A 27,797-nucleotide genomic window follows, 5' to 3' on the forward strand; every position below is an offset into this window, starting at 1 on the left:
CTAAGAATATCCCCTTTTCCCGAATAAAAGCGTTATTTCAAAGAAAGCAGTTGTAACTAAAAAATATTCTGCTACACTCCTAACCATTTTCATATGAATTTACATCTATATGATATTCTTCTGGTAAAAGAAATTTGCTTTATCTTATAACGTTGCGCGCCTCCAACGTGCACGCAACCAAGAGGTGACTGTGAAAACTTGTATAAAAGATAGAAGCTTGTGAAGGCTTTAAGTCCCTTTTTATTCAACGTAATGAATTACAATTGCGTTCTCTTGACGCTTACAAACGGTGCCAACTCGGCAGTCAAATAAAAATAATAACCTGAAAAGAAAGTAAAGACAAGATTCTAACTGCGAGGCTCTCTAAAATAACTAACTCACCGCGTTTTACAATACCGCTGCTAATTCAGCAGACTTGAAGCTCACTGGAACAATTGCCACTACTTCCCGCCAAGCACATAGGCCGCAACGCGGGGTTCTTCAATTCTCGCTAACTACCTCCGCGCTCGCTAAGTAAGAATATCACTCTCACCGAACTTGTTTCCTTCTATTTAAATCAGAATACTTCCGCTGATAATTTGAATCCTTGCGCATTCTACTAAAATTTACATATTCTGGCATTGGCAGTTCCAGGGGAAAGTAAGGCTTGACAGGAAAGATAGTTTAAACTTAAAATAAATGTTAGTTAAAATAAATATAAACCCTACATTTGCCGTTGCCAGAATTTGGAAAACTTGGAAGCAGGTCCTACAAACGACCTGTTGTAAGTTTATCTAATTCTGAACTAACTGGCGAAAGCCTCGTTTACACAAATCTTATGTAACAATTATATATTAAAATTCTGTTACTCGTTACAAAGCTTTCTTCTTACAGCAACTTTTCCTGGACTTCATCAATCAATCTTGGTCTTTCCTTCCAGCATCTGGAAGGAATAAGTATCAGTATCTTTCTACATACATTATAATTTACACTTTCTTGACACAATAAATTTTTGTTTTTAAACGATTCGTTTTTCTTAGTTATTGCTTAATTCACATTCATTCAATTTTTCAAGCATTAATTTAACTTTACCCTGGCTCTCCACCGTGTGTGGTGTCAAACGGGAATATTCGTGTTTTAGTCTTACAACACTTCCCCTAACCACCATGATTTGTTAGAATTCAACAACCAAATAGACACACCTTACTCGACATTCTACAACTCAATGAGCTACTTTAATAGTCTTAAAAATTCAAATGTAGGTGGAGAACCCTACAAAACACATTCATTCTAACTTCCCCCTCATTCATCTTTAAACACGCAGGCTTTCGCTCTAAAGCATGACTTTATCTACAATTTACTACTTAAATTTTGACTTCATTGCTTTTAAGCATTCACTTTTAGCATCTACAATTTTATGCTTCTAGACTAAATTTTACTTTTACATAACATTCAAGTATTTACGTACATTTACAAAATTTTAATACATATGATTTTTACAAAATGAATAAGAGAAAATAAATTTTTACTTTACTCTCTTCGCCAAGCTGGCGGCACTGAAACTAAAATTCTTATTAATACAAGAATACGAAGTTATTTTTATCTTCGGCCAAATTTTGGCTTTAACATAACAGAATTAGTCTTTCGACCAACAGAAAATGCTTGTTTTTAGCTTTTACACTTAAAGAAAATAATACTTTTGCCTTAGCTAAATAAAGTAAAACAAAACTAAGTCTCAACCGAGACATAATGACTTTCGTCAAAACATAGAACTTCGTACTTATGCATAACATTTCGGAACAAAACAGAAAGAAAAATTTATAGAAGGTTTTAACTTATCTTTGAGTTTTCGATGCTTGAAATTCCGTCATCCGTTTTTGGCAAAATTGATCCCAAGTTAGAGGTTTCATGGATGTCAATCTTCTCCTTATTGATCTCCGAGTGTCGTCCCCGTTGCTTTTTCTTTTGCGTCCTCTACATGCTGGCCTCTTGACGGAGTAATCGTCTGGTTGTTGGCCTTTGCGTTTCTGCCTGGGACGGCTGGTGTTGACGTCCTCCGGTCTGGAGTCCTTCTTGAATTTCTTCTGTTCGTCGTATTTTTGTGCCTCCTGTTGTCGTTTCAGTTTCCGGAACGGCGGCCTTGCTGGCACCTGACTCTGTGGCCGTGTGCGCGTTCTCCTTGATGTGTAATTTCTCCTGCCATCCTTTGTAGGTGGTGTTTTCGTCTTTACCACGGTTTCTTTACCCGGTTCATCTGTATTTTTGTTTTTCTTAAACGCCGGAGTTTGAAAATCATTTTTTCTTTTTGATACCGACGTCCGGGTTGTAGAAGTGCTAGGTCTCTCTTCAGTTCTCCGTTTCTTGGGTGGTGGAATAGTTGTTGCAGTCTCTGGCCCTTCTATTTCGTTTAGACTTGAGTCCTGCAAGAAACTTTTAAGGATTTCGAAATCATTTGGATTATAGTATTTTTTCACCTGGTCGGGACTTGCTTTACAGATTTCCCCTCTGTCGTTCTTAAGATATAATACTACCCCTTTGATTTCCTGAATTACATAGGGGCCTTCAAACTTTGGAGCTAGCTTTGCCATAAAATTGTCTGGGGCACTTGATAAAGAAAATTTCCGCTTCAATACTTTATCCCCAACTTCAAAATCTGCTTCACGGCGTTTTCTATCATAATAAATTTTCTGCCTATTTCTTGCCGTATCCGAGGTTTTAAGCGCCTGATCAATTAGCTTTTGCACGTCTTTTTGTTTAAACTCCTGCTCTCTTTGTTGCACAAAGAATAATTTATCTAAAGGCGTAATTAACTTTCTGCCTAAAAATAATTCTGCTGGAGTTTTTCCCGTAGTATCATGATGTGCCGTTCTTAAAGCATAAGCTAATTCATTTATGTAGCCATCCCAGCGCTTGTGATGTGTGCTCACGTAACTGCGAATTATTTTTACTATGTTTTTATTAACTCTTTCTGCTATGTTAGCCTGTGGTCTATACGGAACCATTTTGATATGGCGTATGCCAAGTCCATTGCATATGTTTTCAAATATTTGACTAATGAACTGTTTTCCGTTATCGCTAATGACTTTTATCGGTGCACCGTATTTTAAAATGTATCTGTGTAAGAATGCATCTGCGACTGTTTTGGCTGACGCGCGTTTAAGTGGAACAATTTCCATCCATTTTGAAAAATGATCTACTATTACTAAAAGAAAACGATTTTTATTTAACTCGCTCTGGGGGAAGGGACCAAGGAGATCTATTCCTAAAATTTCATTCGGAAATGTAGCGCGAATGCTATTTAAGTACCCGGCCGGGCTGTAATTAACATCATTTATTAACTGACATTGATTGCAGGACCTGACATACGCCGTTACTATTTTGTATAATTGCGGGAAATATACCGCCTCGCGTACCCTTTTTATAGTCTTTCTGACCCCGAGGTGGCCCGCTGTTTTTTTTTCGTGCAACTCCCTCAAAATGCTTAATCGAAGCGAGGCTGGGATGACTGGCTTATACTCAAGATTTTCGTTTGTTGTTTTCGTATAGAATAATAAATTATCTATTATTTCATAGTTTTTTGCTCTATTTCTTATCGCATCGATATCTGTGTGCTCAAAGCTTTCGGGGTCTTTCAAATAAGCATAGATATTTCCAAATTCAGGATCAGCTTTCAGTTCAGTAATAACCGTATCTCTAGAATCTAAAATTTTTGAAGTCAACACAGCGCATTTAAGTTCATTTCCTTCATCGTCCAGTTTTATACGAGAAAGTGCGTCAGCTACATTGTTTTCCTTACCCGGTTTATATTTTATTGTGATATTATATTCTTGGAGTTTTAAAGCCCATCTTATTAACCTGGGCGTTAGATTTTTCCCCGAGTAAAGTCTACCAACAGCCGCATGATCCGAAAAGACTGTTACTGGCGATTTGCCGAAATAAACTCGAAATTTGTGTACAGCCATTAATACGGCTAATGTTTCTCTTTCTGTAGCTGTATAATTCCTTTGTGTCTGATTCAATGTTTTACTAAAAAATGCCAGCGGATGGTTATTTTGCATAAGAACCGCCCCACCGCATAGTCTGACGCATCTGCCGCAATTTTCAGGTTTTCGTCCCCCTCAGGGAATTTTAAAACAGGGGCATTAATAAGCGGTTCTTTTAATCTTTCAAAAGCTGTGTTAGCTTCCGCTGTCCACGTAAATTTACTCTTTTTTCTTTTGATTAGTAAGAGTGGTTCAACAATATTAGCGAAATCTTTTATGAAAGATCGATAGTAAGAACATAATCCAAGGAAAGACGAAAGTTTCTTGGCGGTGTTGGGCGGTGGGAAATTCTTAATAGCTTTTATTTTTGAATCTTGCGTTTCTATACCCTTTTGCGAAATTTTATAACCGAGATATTTAAGTTCTTTAGTTACGAACTTGCATTTTGAGGCGTTAATTGTAAGACCGGCCTCTTTTAATAATTTAAAAACTTGTTCGAGGTCATTAATGTGTTGCTCCAACGTACTACTCGTTATAATTATATCATCTAGATAAATTAAAGTTGATTTTCCTAAGACAGGCTTTAGAACAATGTCCATAGCTCTCTGGAAAGTTGATGGGGCCCCACACAACCCAAAGGGCATGCGTAAAAATGCATAAGTGCCCGATTTTGTTATAAACGCGGTTTTGTGTATATCTTCGGGTCTCATAGCTATTTGATAGTAGCCAGACGTTAAGTCCAAAGTAGACATATATCTTGTCGATTTGATCTGTCTAATGATCTCGTCTATAACCGGCAAAGGGTAAACTGGAAATTTAGTAATGCTATTTAGTTTTCTGTAATCGATAGCAAACCTCCAAGCCCTTTTATCCGAAGGAGGAAACTCGTTCTTTTTCCTACATAGTACGACTGGACTCGCGTACTCACTATTTATGGGCGTTATTATTTTATTCTTTAACATCTCCTGAATATGTTCTTCGATTATTAAGTCTTTTTGTTTATCATAGCGATACGGTTTAGTCCTACAAGGTTTTTCGGCATTTAATTGAATCTTGTGAGTCACGATCTGACAGTTTCCTGGTTTTTCTGAAAACAAATGAGAAAAATTACTCACCACTTGCTGTATTGCTTTACTTTCCTGGTCATTCAAATGGCTAAGGTCCAATTCAGGTGTCTCCACAGGTTCCACCACCCTCTGGTCCATCTCCAACACCACGGAACTATCTTGAAAATTTAATTTGGCCCTCGCGGCCCTTAAAAACTCCATACCTAAAATAAGAGAGTGTTGCAGGTGTTTCACCACAAAAATTAATACTTTGAGATTTTCCTCTTTTACCTGTACGTTTAATGATACTTTCCCGATGCAGTGACATGTTTTTCCTTGCGCCGCTATAATTTCCGTATTTCTGGTTTTAAAGAGTCGTATCCTATAAAAATTCTTTTTGAAGAACTTTTCACTCATGAAATTTCCTTCTGCTCCTGTATCGATGAGGGCTTCTACTGGTACATCGCCAACCAAGACATGTATAATTGGTAGCTGTGAGTTTTTTACGATGACTGTATTTAAATGTCTATTTGAGGGTTTTTTTAAAACTTCCGGGGTCTGGACCCTCCCTTTCACAGGCCCCTCTACTCGTTTAAAGCTTTCCTTTCAATCTGTGTCTTCTGGGTACGCGGATGCTTATTTTCAGATTTTCTTTTTGGGCCTTGACCTTCGAGTTTCGATGCGTTAGCTTGATAGTTCTTTCCCCCATATGAGCGATTTCCATTTCTGGTTTCCTCCTTCCTTCGGGTACTTTGAGAATATGTTTCCCCTCTCGCTCTTTCCGCGATTCTGCAATTTTGAAACTTCACCGCCAATTCGAAGAGTTCCTGCAATGTTCTTGGGTTTCTAATTTCAAAGTAGTCTTGGACAGCGGGTAACAATCTTGGTAATATTATTTCAATTATCTCCGCATCGTGTTTTTTCCCATGCAGCATATCCGTTAGCTTGATTTTTCGTAAAATAAAGTCCGTCAATTCTGCTGTATCCCGTTGATAGAAACTATATAGCTCGGCTTCCAGCAGTGCGCGATCTTTCACTATGGGGAAGGCCTTTACTAACGATTTTTTGAAATTTTCAAATGTATATGTCGGGCTTCCAAATTCCCCTAATAGAAATTTGCTTATGTTCTTCCACCATAGCGCGGCCTGTCCTCTTAGTGCTGATGTGGCGATGGCAACTTTTTGTCTTTCAGGCACAGGGTAGAGCTGAAAGTGGTTTTCTATACCTTCGAGAAATACCGCCACCGAATTTTTTCCGTCGAAATAGACGTTTGGCTTGATTGATGCTCTCAAAGTCTGGACCAGGTATCCAAATCCTTCTAACTGAGTTGTCATTTCTTGGTGTTGTCCAGCGGCTTCCATCCAATTTTCGGCCATTTCAGTTCGATAAGTGTTCGGGCGCCAATATAACGTTGCGCGCCTCCAACTTGCACGCAACCAAGAGGTGACTGTGAAAACTTGTATAAAAGATAGAAGCTTGTGAAGGGTTTAAGTCCCTTTTTATTCAACGTAATGAATTACAATTGCGTTCTCTTGACGCTTACAAACGGTGCCAACTCGGCAGTCAAATAAAAATAATAACCTGAAAAGAAAGTAAAGACAAGATTCTAACTACGAGGCTCTCTAAAATAACTAACTCACCGCGTTTTACAATACCGCTGCTAATTCAGCAGACTTGAAGCTCACTGGAACAATTGCCACTACTTCCCGCCAAGCACATAGGCCGCAACGCGGGGTTCTTCAATTCTCGCTAACTACCTCCGCGCTCGCTAAGTAAGAATATCACTCTCACCGAACTTGTTTCCTTCTATTTAAATCAGAATACTTCCGCTGATAATTTGAATCCTTGCGCGTTCTACTAAAATTTACATATTGTGGCATTGGCAGTTCCAGGGGAAAGTAAGGCTTGACAGGAAAGATAGTTTAAACTTAAAATAAATGTTAGTTAAAATAAATATAAACCCTACAATCTATAAAAAAAAGGCAGAAATTCTTTTCACTCCAAACCAACGACGAAGAACCTCTTTTAAATTGATAATCAACTCAAAGTTGAATTCAAATTTCTACCAGATGAAAAAGATTAAGTTATGAGAAAGAAAAAAAAAACCTATTCCCTATAGCATATCCTTCTCCCAGTCAACTCCGTGTATTTGAAATCATACTTAAAGGATCTTGGAAAAGAAATTGGTGATTATGAGAGACCAAAAGATCTCGCCTTTTTAATCAACTCAATTCCTCTTGAATCATTTTTTTTCTTTGTTCGCTCATTGCGGCACGTCCTTTGTTCTTTTTCTCTTGTTTAAAGGACGAAATTCGATTTCGAGAACAAAAGAATTTCTTCTTCTTTTTTTTTTTTTTTTTTTTTTTTTTACTCATATGATTTTTTTAAACCAGAAAGTACTTTGATTAAGATGATTGCATTCTGTGAAAAAAAAAGGAAACTTGGAAGTACAAGTTTCCTTTTAAATAAAATATTCTTATCATAAATAGCCACTGATGAACTGTTATTTTACTGAGAATTTAAGTACTTAATTATTTTTCGAAGATTACCGACTGCATATGTCATTTATAAAATAAATTTCTGTAAAGAAGAAGGTATTCAACAAGCATTTTATTCAAAGAATTAGATTAAGAATAAGATTAAGATGCTATTTCGCTTCTTTAAGTCAATAATCTTTTAATCTATGATTATTATCAAATAAAATTTATTTATAAATAAAATTGTTAAGACTGATCCTCTTAAAAGGAAATAAACTGCAATCTAAGTATGTTTTAAACTCCTTGTCAGTGCTGAAGAAGAGTAAATTAAGCTTTAAAATATTTTGCTACTAACAGTGAGCTTTCTTAATTCAACATTAATTTTTACGTTAAGAAGTGTAAAAACATTCATTTTTAAAGATATGAAATTTTGTTATTTTTAAAAACATGAATCTAATTTGGGGCATTTTTATTTTACTGCATAAAATATTAAATCTCGATCTGGCTGCCCTGAAGCATGAATCTAAAAAAAAAAAAGTTTTCATTATGTTCATATGCATGTAAACGAATTTGCATACAATTAAATAAACAAGAGTTTTGGCAAAAATTACTGTTATCATCTTTTGTAATTTTTTTTAATTGCTCCGCCATTAAGCCTTGAACGGAAAAGGAGGTATGCCGTGTGGATGTCTTTTAAAAGAAAACTAGCTTGTATCTACGTTACACATGAAGAAATTCCACAAAACCGCACGTACAGCCCACCCTTTCGCTGGGAATCGAATCTCGGCCTGAAGCACCAGTGTTCAACGGATATTACCGCTCGGCCGATAGTGGGTCTGTAATATTATTTGAGATTAGAAAATTGCTAGAATGAAAGAAAACTCAAAACATTTTCTGATGAACGATTTTGCGTTTAAATTTCTAACTAGTTATTTCTAAATTTTGTTGTGTCCTGCCTATCCTGATTTCTCACACATAGAAGCAGACTACGGCAGAAAATGAAAATCAGAAGGCATGATGGAAAGATGAAAGTAGAATATAAGAAGGCTGTTTTCAAATGTAAATGATAACTAAGTGAATCAACTTGCACTAAAGTGGTTTGTTGCTATGATTATTATACTCTAGGAGACAATCGCTACTGTTTTCAATCCATTAGTTAAGAGTTTAAGCGAAAAGGTTAAGTGATAAGTAGTAAATCATAAATTTAGTTGATAGTTAAGTGTAGAACTTAATTTGTACATTAATACCGTAATTTGTACATAATATTGTAAGGATATGTTCCATTCTCCGATATGGACTCTCGTTATGTGTTTAGCATGTCCAGCTAGCAGCTGCCCACCAGCGGCCGAGCGGTAAAGTCGCTGAACACTGGTAGTTCAGTCCGAGGCTCGAATCCAGCGAACGGGCTGGCTGCATGGGTGTTTTCGTGGTTTTCCCATGTGTAACGTGCAACGACCAGTTTCCCTTAGAAAGTCCTCCACGAAGGCATCCCTCCCTTTAGGCAGATAGCCCTAGTGTGCTTTGCCATAATTAAATACACCACTCCAGCTAGCAGCTGGAAGATACTTTGTTCGAATTCAGGTAAGAACGCAGCTTATATATTTCCTGCTCGAAAAGTCTCAATAGTCTCTGCAAAGGGGGATCATATTAAAATGCGATAGATAACTATGCAATAACTTGCCACCGTTTAATTTGCTCGACTAGATTTTTACAGACTATCTCGACTAGATTTTTACTAGATACTATACATCGTTAACTATACATCGTTTAATTAGTTCACAATCTCAGCGTAAATGGAGAAAATGTAAGGAATTTTCACTTTCTCTCCTTTGTATACTGTTGTGATGTAAGTGGTTAGGAAACTTATGTTATGTGGTGACTGGAAAATCTCTAGTTCGTATCCCTCAAATATGCAATTAATGTTTCAACTTGAAAAGACCTAATATTTCCTCAGATTTCTGGGAGACTTTTTTGTAACTCACAAGTGTCTATAACCATCAAATCCAAAAAAAAAAAAAAAAAAAAAAAAACCAACAAATAAGTATTGTTCAACATGTAACTTCGCATAACAAGTTGTTAAATAAACGTAACTGACAAGGTAGTTTAAGTTAGGTTATCAAATGATCTCAACAGTTTCAAGATATAAGATTTCGTCTGATTCCATTTAAATCAGTATGTAAAACAATTATTATTTCTTTAAACTCATTTTATATACTTGTGTACTATCTTCGAGCTAAAATTATTTAATAACTTTTGGAGCTCCACGTTTGTAAAATCTTGCAATATTTCAACAAAAGAAACCAAAACAGAATACCTATACATAATTTTATATTCTCACTATTTCGTTTAACAGCGATGTTTTAAAACTTCAGTATGACACTAGAACGTCGTTCAACGCAAATTATATAAAAACGCTTAGAATCTCTTCTTTTCTACTTCTCGGAAATGTTTTTCTCTGAAACTCAACAAAACGTTCAGATAAAATTTCCAGAAGTTAAGAACGACTCTTTATATTTCTGCTCTCTTATATTGCAGACATTTGAGTTCAATTTAGAAGTAGAACAACGGCATGTCCTTATGAGGGTCGTGCTCCCTTTTTCCATCACATCCGGAGAGGAAGTTATAGATATCTGAACCAATCTTCTTAAGACTGCCTACTGTTATTTTGTTTTTATAGAAGAATAACATGTACCAATGTTGCTTTCTGTTGCTGGCAGTATAAAGCGAAAGAGATGCTTGAAATGTGTAAAATTGCAGGCACAGGCCTGAGAACAAATTTTCAGTTGTAATATGCGCTCCTGGGAAATAGATATAGGGTACTTTTTGTTGGGTTGTTCCTTTAAAAACTAACGATTTTCCTGAGAGAGTTACGGCAAGTGATAGAATATCTAAAGATAGGGAAAGGATTTTCATAGTATTCTGTACAATATAATTATGCATAATTTATTCTCAGTAAATTCTAAAATCTATTATTAATAAGGATAATATGTATATCCATATAACTTCACTAATGTTATAGTTTCCATGTATGGCATTTTCTTCATTAAATTTGCTTGCACTTCGGTTTGAAGAATGAAAGAATTTCAAATTGATTCATTGTATTTTACATTATATTAAAGGGTATTAAACTTGATACATTGAATTTAATTTCATTATCTTAAAATATTTTCCAGTTCTTTCTCATTAAACTGTGCATTGTACTATTTCTAATTTTAAGAGTTATAAATTGCTAAACCTAGAACAATAGGTATTTATCAAGGAAAAAAAATCTTTTATTTTGCGATATTAAGCCTAGCGGACGAATCGTAACCCCAGACTTGCTGATATATAAAAAAGTGTTTAGGCAGGAAGACTCAAAATGTTTAGATTAGCCACGTCATTGTGATATATTTTACCACACCATAATTTCAAAACTCAGAAATATCCCCCCCTTTTTTTTAGCCCAAAGGGCTATTAATTTCGTTTTGGCATTTTGCATCGAATCACTTTTCAAATTCTTGCCACCAAATTAAATAATGAAGAATCTGCATAAATGTACGTATGTTTCTAGCATTGTGATAACATAACGGTATCTAAAGCCATAAAATTTTGAATTACGTAATCCTCCACTGAAAAAAATGGGCATCTGGAAGCCCTAATTTGCAATTTATTTTATTATCTATTTCATATTTTCTAAAAGTTTAAAGAATTTTTGATTAACAAACTCAACGATTTCAAAGCGATCAATGGCAACAGTGTACGGGAAATAAAATTATCTTCAGCGCGCGAGACTGTGTATCGGAAATTCTAAAGATACACTCTTTTTAAATTATTTTGCGATATTGCTGTTGAATTGAATTTTATGATTTAAGTGCGAAGGACATGATATGTAATAAATAAAGGTAACACACGAAACATTAAATAAAGCCCCTTTGGGCGTAATATAAAATCTGAAAATTTTCAGAATTTTTATTTTTATTTTTATTTTTTTTTAAAATTCAGCTGATGTTTTTTCAGCAACAGAAATCTATTTTTTCGCATTAAATTAAAAAAAAATGTATGCTATATCAGAAATTTAAAATTTTAATTCTTAATGTCCATATCAGCGCTTCCTAAATTTGTAGCCTCCCAACAAAATTATGGAAAAAGAGAACAGTCTTAGAGGAAAATAATGTAACAATGAAATAATAATAATCGAAAATACGTAATTTTGGAAAATTAATTAATTGTTGTAAACTTGTTAATAATAGGATTATTAAGTGTTAGAGAATAACTCAGAAATTCTTAAACTTGTAATTATGTTAACGGCTTTGTTCTAGATCGAAGAAAATCTGTGGTTTTAAAATGAGAGGTTATGCATGTTAAAGCAAAAGAAACTGCTAATTTACAGAAGCGTAATGTCCACAAAACTTTAAAAATGTTTTGACTAATGTTTTCGAACAAAATCATGTAATTTTAATACCTTGGATGATAATTCATTAACATATCATCTTAAAATCGACATGTTCACAGTAAACTGTTGTAGAATATGTATACAAAATTATTGCATTGTCCCGGTGATTTAATAAATATAAAAGCCGTAGCTGAATCCCATCGAAGACATAGTTAATGTTTTACAGTTATCGCTCCGAAAATCCTAATGTTTCTACAGTGGCTTCCGACTAAATTGATAATTGGCCACCACTTGGATTTAGTCGACTAACTCTCGAGTTTTTTCTAATAGTCTTTTAAGTGATAGAGAATATAAGGAATTACTGCATTATTCCGTGCAGATTCTGATGGCGTAAATTGTAACCTAAATAGCGAACAATTGGTAGATCAGGTAGTTTGAATCCTAGTGATTGTATCAAACTTGATTTTTCTAGTTTCCTACTGCATAAAACTTACTATACATTAACAGTTACTATACATTAACAGTTTTCTTTTCAGCTTTTTGTTGACCGTTTTCCTTGCTTTACGACTCTTCTATTTTTATTTATGTAAAGTTTTGTTTCTCCTGAAGTATAGTATTCCATACGTTTTTGGGGCAACTTAAATATTTGTTGAAAGTATCTTTATTTATCTTTCCTTAAAATGGTAACATTGTTAGTAATTATAAATAAATACAGAACAACTGTAAACAATGAATCATATTTTAAAAATAATACATTTTTTAAATGTGGAAAATAGTAAATGATGCATAGACTGAATCGTTAATTCTCGCAGTTTTCCTTATTTACTATAGATGATCTACAAAATGATCTGTTGTTCATATGATACGCGTCCAAGCGGTAATCGAGTTATCTCCCGATCTAACTCCGTACAGGTTTTTCTTTATATGTTAAGCGCTGTATTTTTGGGCAAAAAGTCGTTTTTAATAGCAGCTATAGATCTCAGCGAATGCGTCAGCTCATTGCAAAATGCAATGCTGCTATGGTAATCATTGACAGGCGAATATTATGTATGGTGGCCCACCGGGGGTCGAGCGGTAATGTCGCTGAGCACTGGTAGTTCCGACCTGAGTTAAATTCCAAGTAAACGGTCTGGCTGCATAGACATTTTCGTAGTTTTCCCCTTGTGTAACGTGGGAAAGAGCCAGTTTTCCTTAGAAAGGTCCTCCACCAAGACATCCCTTCCCTTAGGCAGAGTTAGCCCTCACTTGCTTTGCCATAATTAAATAAAAACTATAAATGGCATGGATCGAACGCGACTACCGCAGACATTCGTAATATTGGACCAGTAACTCTTACATAATATATTTGCAGGGTGTGAGGATAGTTATTATAGCGCGTGTGATACTTTTGAAATACGATGAATCAGTAGAAATGTATCCATGATTAAATAAAGAAGTAAAACCTTCTACATTATTTATGAGCCATTGGTTTATACTGCATATTATTACACTAAATTTGATACTAAATATACTATAATAATATTTCTTTTTTCTAGTTATGGCAACAGGGCAGACTGTGGCCATCACAGCGCCACCTCTGCCCGAATGGAATGACAATGAAACTTGCCAGCCACAACCTAATGGACAAGAAATTTGTCTCGACCCTTATTTTAGTCATTGCTTGTTCAGAATCGGCATCTATGGGTGGAGGAAAAGATGTCTCTACTTCCTTCTCATATTGCTATGTTCTTTGGTTGTTATAAACCTTTCACTCACAGTTTGGATCATCAAAGTTTTAGATTTTACAATGGTGAGTATACTTTAATATTTATCTTCATATGAAAATAAATGGAGTATACCAGCGGTTCTCAACCTTTTGTCTAACGCGCACCACTTAACAAAAATTGAAAACTTTAGTACCACCACTACAAAGTATTTCTACCTTCACCACTCTTGAACAAAGCTCAGATCCCATAAATTTACGAGTGCTAGAGAAAAAACTCAGTCAGGATGTTGGTGTTTTACGTTTTGAATTTAATAGTTAAAAATACTTTGCTTCTTTGCGTACCATCTATTTTTCTCTTGCGTAATACCGGTTGAGAACCACTGAAGTATACGTACAAATTATTGAAACCATGAGTGCTTTGTTGTTTTCGATCATCACGATCTCAAGAGCATACCTTCAACAATATTTGAAATTTCATATCGAATTGGTTGAGTCGATATAGCGCTAGTTCATATATCAGAAAAAATTTTCTGTGACCACCTTGTATGCACCAAGTTCATTCGTTTGAGATTAAATCCCAAACGAATTCTAGGTATTTGGCGATCTTAATCAGTCTGTCACTGGTGGGGGAAAAAAGAAAGATTGTTACAGTAATCATACAAATTCATATAAAACTAATAGAAATTAATTCATAGCAGTAAATTAATTCGTAATTACAATTAGAAACATACGGTTTTATGACAAGAAAAAGAGTATTTTAAAATTTTCGCGATTCAACCAAAGATTATATTCCTACCCATATTTTGGTAAATACTGCCATAAATTACCGATATTATCATTATATTAATTTTTTCAAAATACGCAATAACCTGAGTTACTTTGATACAAAAAGGCGCGGACCTGACATATTTTAAATGTTTGTAAACAACGCAGGGGAACAAGGAAAAATAAGCGAAACGTTTTATAAAAACATGCATTAAAATATAATATTTATTATCCATAAGATTGCAAGCTTACTTCTGACCTTTGAAAACAACTTTCTACTTTATTTTACATCAATGCATTGTTGTTGCAAGCGTGTTTGGAAATGAGCCTCTGTATTTTCTGATCAATATTTGAACAATCAGTAAAATCAATTTTACTCGGTTCTAAACAGCAAGAATGCTAGCTCCCCTAACTTGGATTATTGCATTCATAATCTTTCCTGTTTTCAGACTCTTTGGCATTTACACTTTTCGTTAAGTTTCAGCTCCACTTCTCGAACGTAGCTTTTCTAGAATATACCATCCAAGCCAATATGGTATTATGAGACCTCTCAGGATCTTGTCGACTAACACTGAACTGTCATCGAAAGATATGTTACACTTCTGACACAAACCTATCTTATAATAATTGTGCACTATAAGTGGCACATTGTTGCACATTACAACGCAACATTACGAATGACTGCATATAAATGGCCGTTCCATTTCCTGCCAACCAAGGTAAGCTATCATGGACTTAGGGCTTGACTAACCATTAAGCAATATAGACACTTGGTTAAGGCATCAAGGAAACACCACAAAATGGTTCTTACGTATTCAGGAAAGGAGATACTAAAAAATTCCTCGTTGGCGATCTGCATGCTGAAAGCGAGAAGGAATGAAGAAAAAGTAGGTGTAAACATATGTGGCGGCATCCAAATCCTTCAAGTGCTTAGGGCCTCCAATGGCTTTAATCGCGGCTCAGTATGCGAATTGCAAACGTGCCAGTTACCACCATGCCACTGTGGGTATCGTGGTGAATGATGTACGTGTGGTGCTGTTATAATGACACTAATAATGAGTCGTATCCGTGGCTTACCCTGGGTAGGTTCTTGGTCTTTGCCGTGTCATGATGAGCTGTTCCCAATACAAAATGTGACGAGATCTGGTTGCATTTAAAAAGATTGTTTATTCGTTACTCCGTGCTATGTTGAATTCCTCACTGATATTTAGAAACCTGCCGATGTAGTACCCTTCCTCCTATTCTTGGCATTGAAGAACGCTATTCTTATGCTCGGAAAGTAGCAACAGCAGGCAACATCACCCCGTTGTACAAATTTGTCTTAAATATGGTGAACGCCGGAAGGCCAAGCCCGAGCACTATGCATAGAATTTGGGCCCTAAGTAGCACCTTCAGAAGAAAAAATCGCAGCAGCACATATTAAGTGACTTTGGGGAAAGCGCCCACACGCGCCTCCAGTAGTAATGCCCCAATGGCACTCACTCATTTAGTTGCAAAAGAAAAGTAGCGTCTAGTCCTAGCATGGTTTATGCTTCACGCACCCGGGCAATAGGCATATTTTCAGCCTTCGTCACTTGGTAACCTTCGTCACTTGGCGAAAGAAAATCTATCTATGCTTGGCTTGGCGATGAATTCACACTTCAGATTTCAGCGATGCGGAATGTGTGAGATTTGTTCACTTTGTGTCCAATTATGCGAGCAATTATTTACTGGGAACTTAAAAAGCGTATGGGGTGAGCTTTGTGCCCAAATATGCGAGAATGTATTTACTGGGGACTTAAAAATGCTTATGGGGAAATATACTTTATTCTTCTTTCACTCGTGTTGATGTTTATAAACTGCTTAAACTAATACTGTAAGTGTATGTAACGTACAATAATCAATTAACCTAACGTTAACTAAGACACAGTAACACGCCGAAGAACACCCACAGCACCACAGTTGTTTGACATCTGAATTAACCTTATTTTACATTTATTTTCAAATGTACTTTTGTTTGATATTTCATCTTATATTTACTGTTATCATAAAATTTCTCTTCAAATTCATGCTTTCCTAAAGACATGTCTCATACTAGGCAAATAATTCTTGAAAGCTTAACATAATCAATTAATGTATTATTTCATATTGTTGCGTGCGTACAGGTTCGTTATGAAATGAATGCACGAGTCCGATGAAAAATGAACAAAACTTATTATTATCTCAACAAATATGCTTAAATTTCCTCAGATATTCGTGCAGTATTACAATATCTCATAGTAGTTATCATTTAACTAATCAAACGTTCAAGAGAACTTAATTCAAAACAACAAAAGAAAGCTAATCCGCGAATTCGCTACAGTCTACAAGAGCTGTTTTCTAAACAAACTCTTAAAAGAACAACAAACTAACTGACTGACTAACTGAACTGAGAGGCTTTTCCTCCTTTTTATAAGATTTGAAATGGCGCGAGAGAATTTTCTGGAATTTTCTCGAAAGAGAAAAGAGATATTTATTTATTAAATGTTAAATGCACGTGCTCTTGTATTTTTAATTTTCCGGCTTAGCTTTCCTTTAATATTCATCACGCGCTGCACTGCGCGGAGATTAAAACAATTTAATTTATAATTCAACTAACATTAGCTATTTAAATACCAAATCCGTAACACTGCTCCCTTCCCAAGGACGGCACGTCCCGGGCAGTACAATCCCTGGACAGAAAGCCAAACCCACAAGTAAGGCATAAATGCAATAATAAACATTACATTACAATAACAAACAACATGAATAATAAATGCAATAACTTAAACAAATGAAATGTTATCAAATAGTAAATACAACAAATACTAAATACAAATCAAATACATGATACAAATCAAATACAAAATACAAATCAAATACTAAATGCTAATCAAATACAAAATACAAATCAAATACTAAATGCAAATTTTGAAACAAAAAGGACCATGGTCTTACACTATTTACAATTATTTACACGACGTACTATGGCCATAGTAATGAGCTAACCTGTCGTAATGAACGACTTTAGGTTTAGAGTTCGAAGACTTACGGATCCGTACCAAGACGTCATTCAGCCTGTTTAGGAACGAGCTGACCATCCCAATGTGACTGTAATTTAGGCCTGACTCCTTTTCGACGAATCGGACTCCACAACCACACCTTGTCTCCTTTGTTAGATCTATGTCCAGCAGCTCTCGTGTTGTATCTAGACTTCAATTTCTCCGTCGCCAAGTTGACTCGCTTTCGTGCGGAACGGTGCATCACTTCAAACCGGGCCTGGACATTTTGGATGTATTCCTCATGCGATGAAGGCGCATCCGTATGGCGATAAAACAGGCGGTCACAAGGGAGACGAAGGTCACGACCGAAGAGCATCTCTGATCTGGAATAGCTGGTAGTCTTGCGTCCCATCATCCGTAGATAGCTTCAGTGAGGAACAAGCAAGCATGGGTAAGAATTTAAAACCATCGGAACTGCTCTCTGCCGTCGCTACGAATTTCTTCTTTAGCGAGGACAGCAGAAATTCTGTCTTCGATTTGTAGTTCAATATGTCCTTGGACGGCAGAAACTCTTTCTTCAATTTGTTGTTGGACGGCCGAAATCCTTCCTTCGACTCGTTGCTCCGTAGCAGACACTCTATCTTCTATTTCACCTTTGACAGAAGAATTTTGTTTTTCAATTTCTCCGACTTCATTTTTGACAGCTCCTATTCTGTCTTCCATAGCCTTAAATTTAATTTCTATTACGCAGGTTATTTCTCTTTCCATTTTCTCCTAACATGCTTCAAAGTGTTTTTTTTTTTTTTTTTTGAACGGCTTTCATCTCCACTTTAACGGATTCCGGGCCCAATTTCATCTGTTCCTGTCCCGCATTCATTTCTTCCTTAAACGAGGCAAAGGCTGCTATCAACTGCCTTAACTGTTCTTCAATCGCTCTTGTTCTTGGCATTCAAATCCCAATCCTGACACCAAAAATTGTTGCGTGCGTACGGGTTCGTTATGAAATGAATGCACAAGTCCGATGAAAAATGAACAAAATTTATTATTATCTCAACAAAACTGCTTAAATTTCCTCAGATATTCGTGCAGTATTACAATATCTCGTAGTAGTTATCATTTAACTACTCAAACGTTTAAGAGAACTTAATTCAAAACAGCTAAAGAAAGCTAATCCGCGAATTCGCTACAGTCAACAAGAGCAGTTCTCTAAACAAGCTCAACAAATATCTTAGTTGTTCGCATCATAATCTGAAGCAGTCTGCCACCTGTTTTTATAAAAGCTGTATCAGTTTAAAACTTATATGTAGTGTAATTTTGTCGCAATGTGTCTAAACATGGTTCTTAAGGTGTCCTTTATTTTCTAATTTAAAAATATGTAATAAAGACCTTTTGCCTTGCAGGATGGAATGGGCAACTTAAGGATACGAAAGGATGGCTTACGACTGGAAGGCCAATCAGTGTTCCTAAAATCTCTTTATGCCGCTAAAATACGCTCTAGGCAGGTAATCCCTTATTCGTCATTTTAGATAGAGCTTTTCAAATTCTGCGCACAGTGAAAAAAATCTCTATACGGATTTATTCTTTGAAATATATTTTTTTATTTTATTGTTTAATAATTATAATAATAATTGTTAATTATTTACTATAAAAAGGCTAAAATATTTCAATAATACGACTATTTCTAAAAGATATGATCTATACTCCTGCTGAAATCAATTTGATATTTCTTGGGGTGTTGCATCAGATTTTTACTATACATTTATAATAATTCTAAGCTACAGAAGTCGAAGACAACAATAAAACTTAATACAAAATATTCTTGTAAATTTTAAGACATTGATATCTTTAATTTTTCATGTGATCAACATCTTGTTAAAAGACTCAGAGTGTAAAATATTACATCAGTTTCGATGATTAAATCTTTGGATTATTAAAGCTTAACGCGTCTATTATTATGATGAATGCGAAGTATAATATTTTATCTAATTTATAAATCTTTAAAAACTAAGCAAAATTCAACTTAAGTTTGGCTTTAATTTCACATAAAAATTTTCGATTTTATAATACGTGTTGAGATGGCATTTTAGGTCATCATTTAGAGCATTTGTTTAACGAAACGCTTCATCTAATATTCTCTGAAACCTTCGTAAAGCTTGCAAAGGAATAGTGCTTCAAGTATACTTGCGTATGAAGGGTTAATAATTTAAGCCACGCGATGTCTGCGTTCTGCGTCTGGAATATTTTTCATCAAAATTAAAACTTAGACAATGCAAATCATATCCTGTAAACGGAATAACAGTTTCATTGGAAACATCAGAATTAACATCAGTTCAAAAATGACCAATTTTTTATTTATTTATATTTAAATTAGAGATAGTATATTTAGACTCATCGTTATCTGCCTTCATAAAACAGCAAAGATGGCAGATCTATCAAAAGATGGCAGGTATTGAAAATAATTGTATTTGTAGGTACAAATGATTTTTACACACTTCTAAAACAATTTCGATAAAGATCAGTAAAAGTAAGTGTTCTGGAATAAAAATTTCTTATAATTTTTATAAGAAATATCGTCTGCGACTAAATTTATTCTTCTATCAAAATGTGGCATGTAAACAATCTGTGGATGAAAGGCTATCTTCTTCACTTTCGGAAGAGAAGTACTCATATTCCATAATTCCAAAGTCTTGTGAAATGCATGGTATTAAAATTTTAAGTGCGAAATAAGCAGTCTTTTTAATCGGAAAGGAAAAACACCTCAGTCATTACTTCTACATCGAAAGAAGAAGATCCGAGAAAGGTACGTACTCTTTCTAACGTTTCTAAAATAACTGGGAACAAGAGAAAAATCTCTCGACGCATAAATCAATTGCAAAATATTTAAATGCATCTGTGGCAACAATAAATAAATTAAAAAACAAATATTTGCAACTCATAAAAGTTAAAAAATATTATATTCATCAGTTTTTGCTGCGGAATGTGGCTCAACGCAGAACAAATTTTAGAACCCTGTACAAAAATTAGCAGAGATAAATGGAAATACATTGTGACCCTTGATAAGGAATCGGTTTACCTAAATGACTGAAACAAACAGCGTTATTTATTATCGACAAGGGAGAGGGGAAAATGTAAAAAACCTGGCTTTGTCAATGCAAAGAAAGTTTCAGTAAGGGGTTCAGTATTGTCACAGGATTCTCGCTCAATGAAAAACTAAAAATAAGAAGAGAGGAAAAAATGTTAAAATTAACTGAAGATACTATCACGAGAAAGCTTTGCGCTTGATATTTGCAGAATTAATTCCATTCCAAAGAGTGGAATTTCATCAAAACAGAGATACAAATGGTACTTCGAAAAGTACCACTGTTGTAGAATTGAAGACTGATGCAGGTATTGCGTATATTATTTTTTCAACGTATTCTTCCGATCCTCTGACGTTTCAGTTATGGACTATTGCGCATCTGGTACCTTGAAAAGATCTCCTTCTAAATGCAAACCCAGAATGATGCACAACGGAAGTAGTGGAAGAAGAATGGAAATCAATATTCCTAGAACTTTTATGAAAAGATCTTCAATTATGGAATCACGATTTATAGTCCAGGAAAAAGACTATCAGATCGAATATTTAAGAAATTACTCTTCTTTGCATTTGATATACTGATTAAACGGCCCTGAAAACGTTCTAAAGTCTTAAAGTCTTAAACACACTCTGTAGTTTGGTGATTATTTCGTAGTGTATAAAATGTGAATTTTCAATGGAAGTAGTCTCTTATTCATATGATAAGAAATATCGCCAATCCAATCACCATTATAATTTCCATAAATGAAGTAACCCTTGTTTATCAGTCAGAGCAGTTTGTCTAGAGAGCCACACAGCTAGCCTTATTAATGTTAAAGAACAGATTGTCTAATTGAGGCTCTTTGTTTAAGTTACAGGCTCTCATATATTCTTCTGTCTTAGTAGTAGAAACTGCAACGTAAAATGTTATTACTTTCCTTAGAATCTCTCTGGGCCATTTACTAATGTTGGAAATCAAGTAAAAAATAAAACATCGTCGAAAATTATTTTCAATGTGGTCAAGCACACAGCGCAATGACTGAACCACGAATGTAAGATTCTTACCATTTTCCTCTAGACATAGACACAATTTTACAAGTATTAGGCAGAAAAATAACCTTACATTTGTATAAATCCTACATAAGTCTAAGATTTGTTTGATTACCTAATGCTGTATTTAAATTTATTAGTGTTGGGGAAACTGATAGAGGTCTCTGTTCTTCGTCATTCTTCCTCAAAATCGGTATATTTTCATATAAATCTATGTAAATCTAAAATACTTTTAAACCTAATATTATGTTTTGCTTTAGTTCTGTTCCTTATACCTGTCTAAAAGTACGATGTATTGCTTCCGAACGCACAGTGCATATGCTCGATGACAGAACACGTTGAAATATGTCTCCCACAGAGCAAAAAAAGTAAACAGAAATGAGCAGAAATTTTATTGTGTAAGGAAAGATAAGTTCGCTGGTCCTTCGCGGAGTAATCACAATTCCCTAAATAGATGTGACTTTGGGTTTACGTTAATGATTTTGCAATCCAGGATTTATGTAAATATTTCGGTTAGAAAAGAATATATCAAGAACAGAGCATTGATCCTAATACCTAATTGTAACTAAAAATATGTTATGTATTTTTAACTGAAGTTTACATTGCTGAAGCAATCATATTCTGGAAGTGTATTTAATACCGTTATTTTAGGTGAAGATTTAAATAAATTTTAGGTGAAGATCTAAATCTTTTAGATGAAGATCTATTAAATTTGCCAGTGGTTTTATACATTTACAGTATAGTATATGTTCAGATTTTCTACATTAATTAGCATGTTTTTATAAAATGGTCGTTTGGCATCGAAATTGTTTGTTGACATTTGGCAGGCAAGGAAATAAGACTCTATGTGCGTATGCAAAATGAATACGTATTCTAGAAATCTAGCAAATCTTATGGTTAATTCAAAGTTCAATCTTCTAATTCGAATTTTGGAATCGGATTATTCCGCAAAGCATTTTTTCGAAAATTCTAACGAGAAGCTGCATAAAAGAAATTAAATAATAATAGAAAGACCCGAAATACCGGGTAAAATATAACTTTCGAACGATATTTGACTCCCTCCAAAAAATGAATTACGAAAATAATATCGAAATTTTACCTAGCAATAAACTTTTTATATTAGGTATAAGTTTTGTAATTCTGCGATAAAAGATTCTGTTGTAATTTATAGAACATAGTATAAACCAAGAGAGATATTCTTCAAATATAACTAGTTCCACTAGTCTCTATATTTTGTAGGATTTATTATACATTGATAAAAATTAAATTCAGTTTAATACCTTATGTACTTATTCCAATGATGAAATGACGTATTTATAATTAAAACTTATAATTCTTTAGCACTTCATCATTGGAGTCGTGACATTATCATTGCAACTATTAGAAAATTCAAGACATACTGAAAACAAAACATTCATAAATATAATTTTGCAAAAAATATGTGCATCGAACATTATTGGATAAACTTAAATTTTAACTATTATGTGATATTACAATTTTTCCAAAAAATGACTTCATATCTTCACCCTGATGCTCATGAAAGACCTGAAATTTTATCAGATTTCCTGTCTCTATGAATTCTTCTCAAGATTTCCTGTCACTATTCTTTCCTGTCTCTATGACTTCTTCTTCTATCTGTCTTTATTATTTGTGTTTAACCAAGATTGTCATCTAATCCCATCTCTCTAACTCTCTCTCCTTGGGCGAGATTCTTAACCATCTTAAATGACTCACTTTTATATGCGTCTTCTCAAGTGGAAAAGATTTTAAGTACATCAACCAATCACTGCATTCCGACTCATTAAATGTTTTGGACTGTCCTTATGCGTTACGCCTCTTTTCGAACAAATCAATATTCTTTCTCAAATAGGAAGCTTAAAGATGAACAGCGAATCGAAACAAAGTTTTACTGATTTTCTCTGCACAGACATTAAAACTTCACTAAGAAGAAATTTCGCTAAAGAGTTAACAATCCGTAATGACTTGTTATCATATAGTAGCCCATATACAATCATTAAAGATTTAATATTTAATTTCTTTTATGAGTATAGACACAAAGATATTTTGTGGTATGGCATTTATACACTTAAACCTTGGAAACGCAGTGATTGGAAATAGTGTGAAACGTTGCGTTATGTGAAAATAGAATAATATACATACAAAGTATTCGTAAATTATTTCAACAAAGTAAGAAGCTAGATGTACCCTTCAAGAAAAACAATATTTATTTAAAATTTCAACCTCAGGCTAGATTCCGATCTGAGTGTAATGTACATATGTTTAAGAAAAATATATTAATTGTACACCAAAAGGCGCTATAAATAATTACAATAACGTGATAAAGCTAGCAACTTTCTCGAAATCTTTTAACTTTCATGATTAGGTAAAGGAAAAAAAATAAAAAAATATTAAAGTTATTAAAATCCAATTTATTGTTTAAAAATTTTCTGAGTTTTTAATTTTAAGATGGGCGATGCGGTCTGTCATGAATTTTGAAAACAGACCAATGAACAGAGGCCAGTGTAGTCAGGTATAAAATCATATAGCCTACTTCAAAATCTCAGCATTTTTACATTCCATTCCTACTTAACATCTGATCATCAATTATCCGTCGAACATCGGCCCTTTTGGTGACGCCTGCCAGCAGTGAAGACTTCCCAAGTCTGCTTCGATAGGCCGTGAATGCAATTTTGCAAAAAAAATGGAAAGATCATGAGAATTTGTAGCACTCTGTTAAGGAGCAGATTACATTTCCATGAGATCAGCAGCTTTTCATAACTGATTTCTAGAAGAAATTTTAAAATGTGAATAATATTCTGGAACTGTTTTTGAGACTAATAACTAAAAATAAAAACAAATGATGTTGCTGTCTAAAAAATTTATACTGTAACCTTAAACCTCAAAAACTGTTTTTTCCATTAAAACATTCTAAAAGTTTTAAAGTACAAAAATTTAAAAAGAAGCGGAAGCTTTGGTAGTGGAAGTGAAGTATTATTTCATTAGTTGCAGAAACACATAATTCACTTCGCATGTTAATATAAATTACAATTATTGGTTCCAAATCATGAAACTAAATTCTTATTGTTGAAAGAAACTGAAGAACAATTTCAGTTTTGAAAGTTCCAGCTGTGTGCTTTTTTCATTTTGAATATAAAGTGGTAAAGTTCAAAAAATATAAAAATATCGTGCATTATCGTTTAAACAAAATATTAAAAACAGAAATGCACTGCTCTAACCAATTAGACAACATTATTTTAGATATAAATAACGACTGAGGAAATGTTTTATCAGCTGATATTTCATCCACTAGCTGTAAGGAAAGAAAACTTGTCTCTGGAACAAGAGATAATAAAATATTCCCGCCCCTCTTTTTTTGCTGGTTTTTCGAATAAAAGTGGCTTTTAATAACGAGTCCTTTGAAAGCAGTGTTGCATACCTGGGAGGCTTGGAATCAGTGACATTATTTGGAAAGAGTTCTCTTAATCCTATGGTAGAACTGTTTCCAGCTGCTGACATGTTTTGAGGTAATAGACAACAGCAACATTTCTTTATAAGGAAGCTCCAAACGTAGTTGACTTGGCTCCTGTTTGGGAAACATTTCGGCCAATCCTCTCAATCCATTCTTTTGTCGAAAAAGAAAACGTCCGCTGTTCCGACTTGGAAGTAATGAATGACATTCATGACAGTGACCCAATACTTTCAGCTTAAGAGACGGCAAAATATTTAAGGATTCCGTTCCTGTACCATTGGGTTGTCAATGATCCATTTCTGATTATGTATGGGTCGATATGATTATTAATAAAGATACCAGCTTAATTCTCTCCTCCAAATCGAACGCTTTTGCTCCTAAATGTAGGATTATTTCAAATGCCATATTTTCTTTGAATAATAAGACGTTTAAGATGCTTATTAGTAGTTTGAACACAAAAGAAGAACTCATCTGAGAAGAGAACATTACTCCATTCATTCCGTCTTTATCTCAGATGCTCTAGTGCTCACCTCTTGGGGGCTTCATGGTGGCCAGTCGTTGAAAAAATACAAATCATAGGTCTGCGAACATAAAATTTAACACCATTTTGGAAACGGCTTCGAGCAGTTTGTGCGAAAATACTATTGCTAGTAGTTCTCAAGAGTTGCTGTTGCAAAACTGTGGAATTCATAACGCAGTTTCTTCGGTGCTAAATACCATTAAAGTTGATATTGGTCCATATTTTGTCTTATTTCACGCTGATATTTTTCTAGTAATTCTAGCACTTCAATTTTCCAAACTGATTCCAGTGTTCAGAAACTGCATCTTAGGACAGTCCAAAGGACTCCCCTGCAACGTGCTATTTCTGGCCCATTTCCAGAGAACCTATTAGTCTTCAGACGTGTTTTTGAAACAACAGACTTTCTGTGAGATATTGTCTGCTACAAACATTCAACGGTTGTCATTTGTTTTAAACCTCCATTTGAATAAAGAATGTAGCTGGTTGCTTTTCTGTCCTTATCGAAAACGAGCAATTTTTGATGTTACAGATAAATTTTGCATATTCGGAAGCTTGCAAATTTGATAATTTTTCCTTTCTGATCTCTCTTCTTCCTTTTTGTACCGAATTCTCGATATATATATATATATATATATATGAATACTAAAACTTAGGGGACTAAGTGGCTTACAGCAGAAATGATGACACCGAAAAATTTCATTTTTTAAAACTCCATATCTTTATTCACTTAAAATAGTATATTATTATTCTTTTAGATTCTCAAAAACTACATATCCAATAATGATTTAAATTAAAATAAGGTTAAAGTTAAGCTTTCGACGTCATAACTATTCTAACAAAGGGAAGAAGAAGGGACAGAGCTGCAGCAAAAAGGTCTTAAGCTGCAGGAGAAGAAACGCAATCTGACCAAATATGGCGCAAACTCTTCATTTATAGTAGCGATTACGTAGAATGTTCTCAAAAGTACTGGTCTAGAGGGAAGATCCTAAAATTGCGGAAAGTTTAGAGGTTGCTTGTTCGCGTAGAGCAAAGCCATCGTATTTTTTATATGTTACATGTATTCCGTATATAAAACATTACGTCAGAAATTTTGCAGTCTACCACCAGTATTAGAGACCTATTTTATCTATTGTACTCATGGAGCAAAGTAACAATGTGTGTGTATATGTTACCGTGAAAGACAGAAATTGGAGAATGTCGACTTTCACCGGAGAATATCAACATTCACCAAATACGTCGGTGAAAGACCAAATATTTCACTACATTCTTGTATATTCGGACCCTCACCGGTGTATGTCGACAATCACAGATATGCTCTGGTGAAAGTCGAAAAGAGAGGTGATAAAGTTCCATAATAGTTTAAGTTGTTGCAATAAATAAGATTTGAATCACATAATTTAGTAAGTTTTTTATTACTGTTATTTTATTTTCTCATTTAGAACGTACTGTATAATTAAGTAAGTTTTTAACTTCTATTATTTTCCTTTCTCATTTTGAATGTATTGTGTGTTTTAGGTTCTCGTGTTCTTAAGTTCATATTTCAAGTCTCAAGTGCGTTTATTCGCGACTTAATTAACTAAAGAAAATATAATATTGTTATACGTATGTTCAACATTCACCATTAGTACGTGGTGAATGTCGACATTGACCGGTGTAAGTCAGAAATAAGAGTATTTGGAAAATATTTCGGACATACACCAAGAGACTATGTGAATGTTGACATTCACCGGTGAAAGTCGACATTCTCCAGATTTCGGTGTTTCACAGTAACATATGTTTATATATATATATATGTATATATATAAAGAACTAATTAAATTAGGTAATTTGGGACTTGAAAATCTTAATACTTGCGCTAAGGTGACTAAGTAAGAAAATATGAAGGCATTTATTTAAGTTGTTGTTGGATTATCTCCTAGAGAAAGAAATTATAAAACTTAATAAAAACAGTGAACTATGACAAAACACTCCGGCAAAAAAATTTTCGATAATTGATTATTGAAAGTAAAAATTTCAATAAATGTGAAAATTTAATGTTAATAGCACATATTGAAATATTTATTGTTACTAATCAGAAATTAATTTTCTTTTCAAGGAAAATAAATCGATTTCCAAATGTGGCAAATAAATGTTGGCAAGAAATATTTTGCTTAAGCTAAACTGGGGTTTAAGCAGTATCAAACAAACGAAATTGATTTCCGCTAAGGTCTCAACTTTTATATACAGGGTGTTTCATAGATCATGGGACAAACTTGGAGGGGTGGTGGAGAGTACTAAAACATGCATTTTTTGTATAGAAATGTAGGGTCTAAAGTGAATGGGTTAAAGCAGGAACGCAAAAAGAAAAAGAAAAAAAAAAAAAAAAGAGAAAAATGTG

At 34.3% G+C, this 27,797-nt stretch overlaps 1 protein-coding gene across 2 annotated transcripts in view; it reads left to right on the forward strand.

The window, feature by feature from the left end:
- The window catches only part of LOC118185887 (delta-sarcoglycan-like), a 234,365-nt gene that overhangs the window by 136,489 nt on the left and 70,079 nt on the right, over window positions 1-27,797 (forward strand). For both annotated transcript variants that reach the window (XM_035355826.2, XM_035355817.2), the window contains 2 exons: window positions 13,393-13,646; window positions 18,727-18,828. In XM_035355826.2, coding sequence (XP_035211717.1) covers window positions 13,395-13,646; window positions 18,727-18,828 — 354 coding nt within the window. In that variant the 5' untranslated portion in view covers window positions 13,393-13,394. The remainder of the gene's footprint in view (window positions 1-13,392; window positions 13,647-18,726; window positions 18,829-27,797) is intronic.

The sequence above is a fragment of the Stegodyphus dumicola genome, chromosome 8 (assembly GCF_044657685.1).
Source record: "Stegodyphus dumicola isolate Sdum_Otavi_A_Nest chromosome 8, ASM4465768v1".
Lineage (NCBI taxonomy): Eukaryota > Metazoa > Arthropoda > Arachnida > Araneae > Eresidae > Stegodyphus > Stegodyphus dumicola.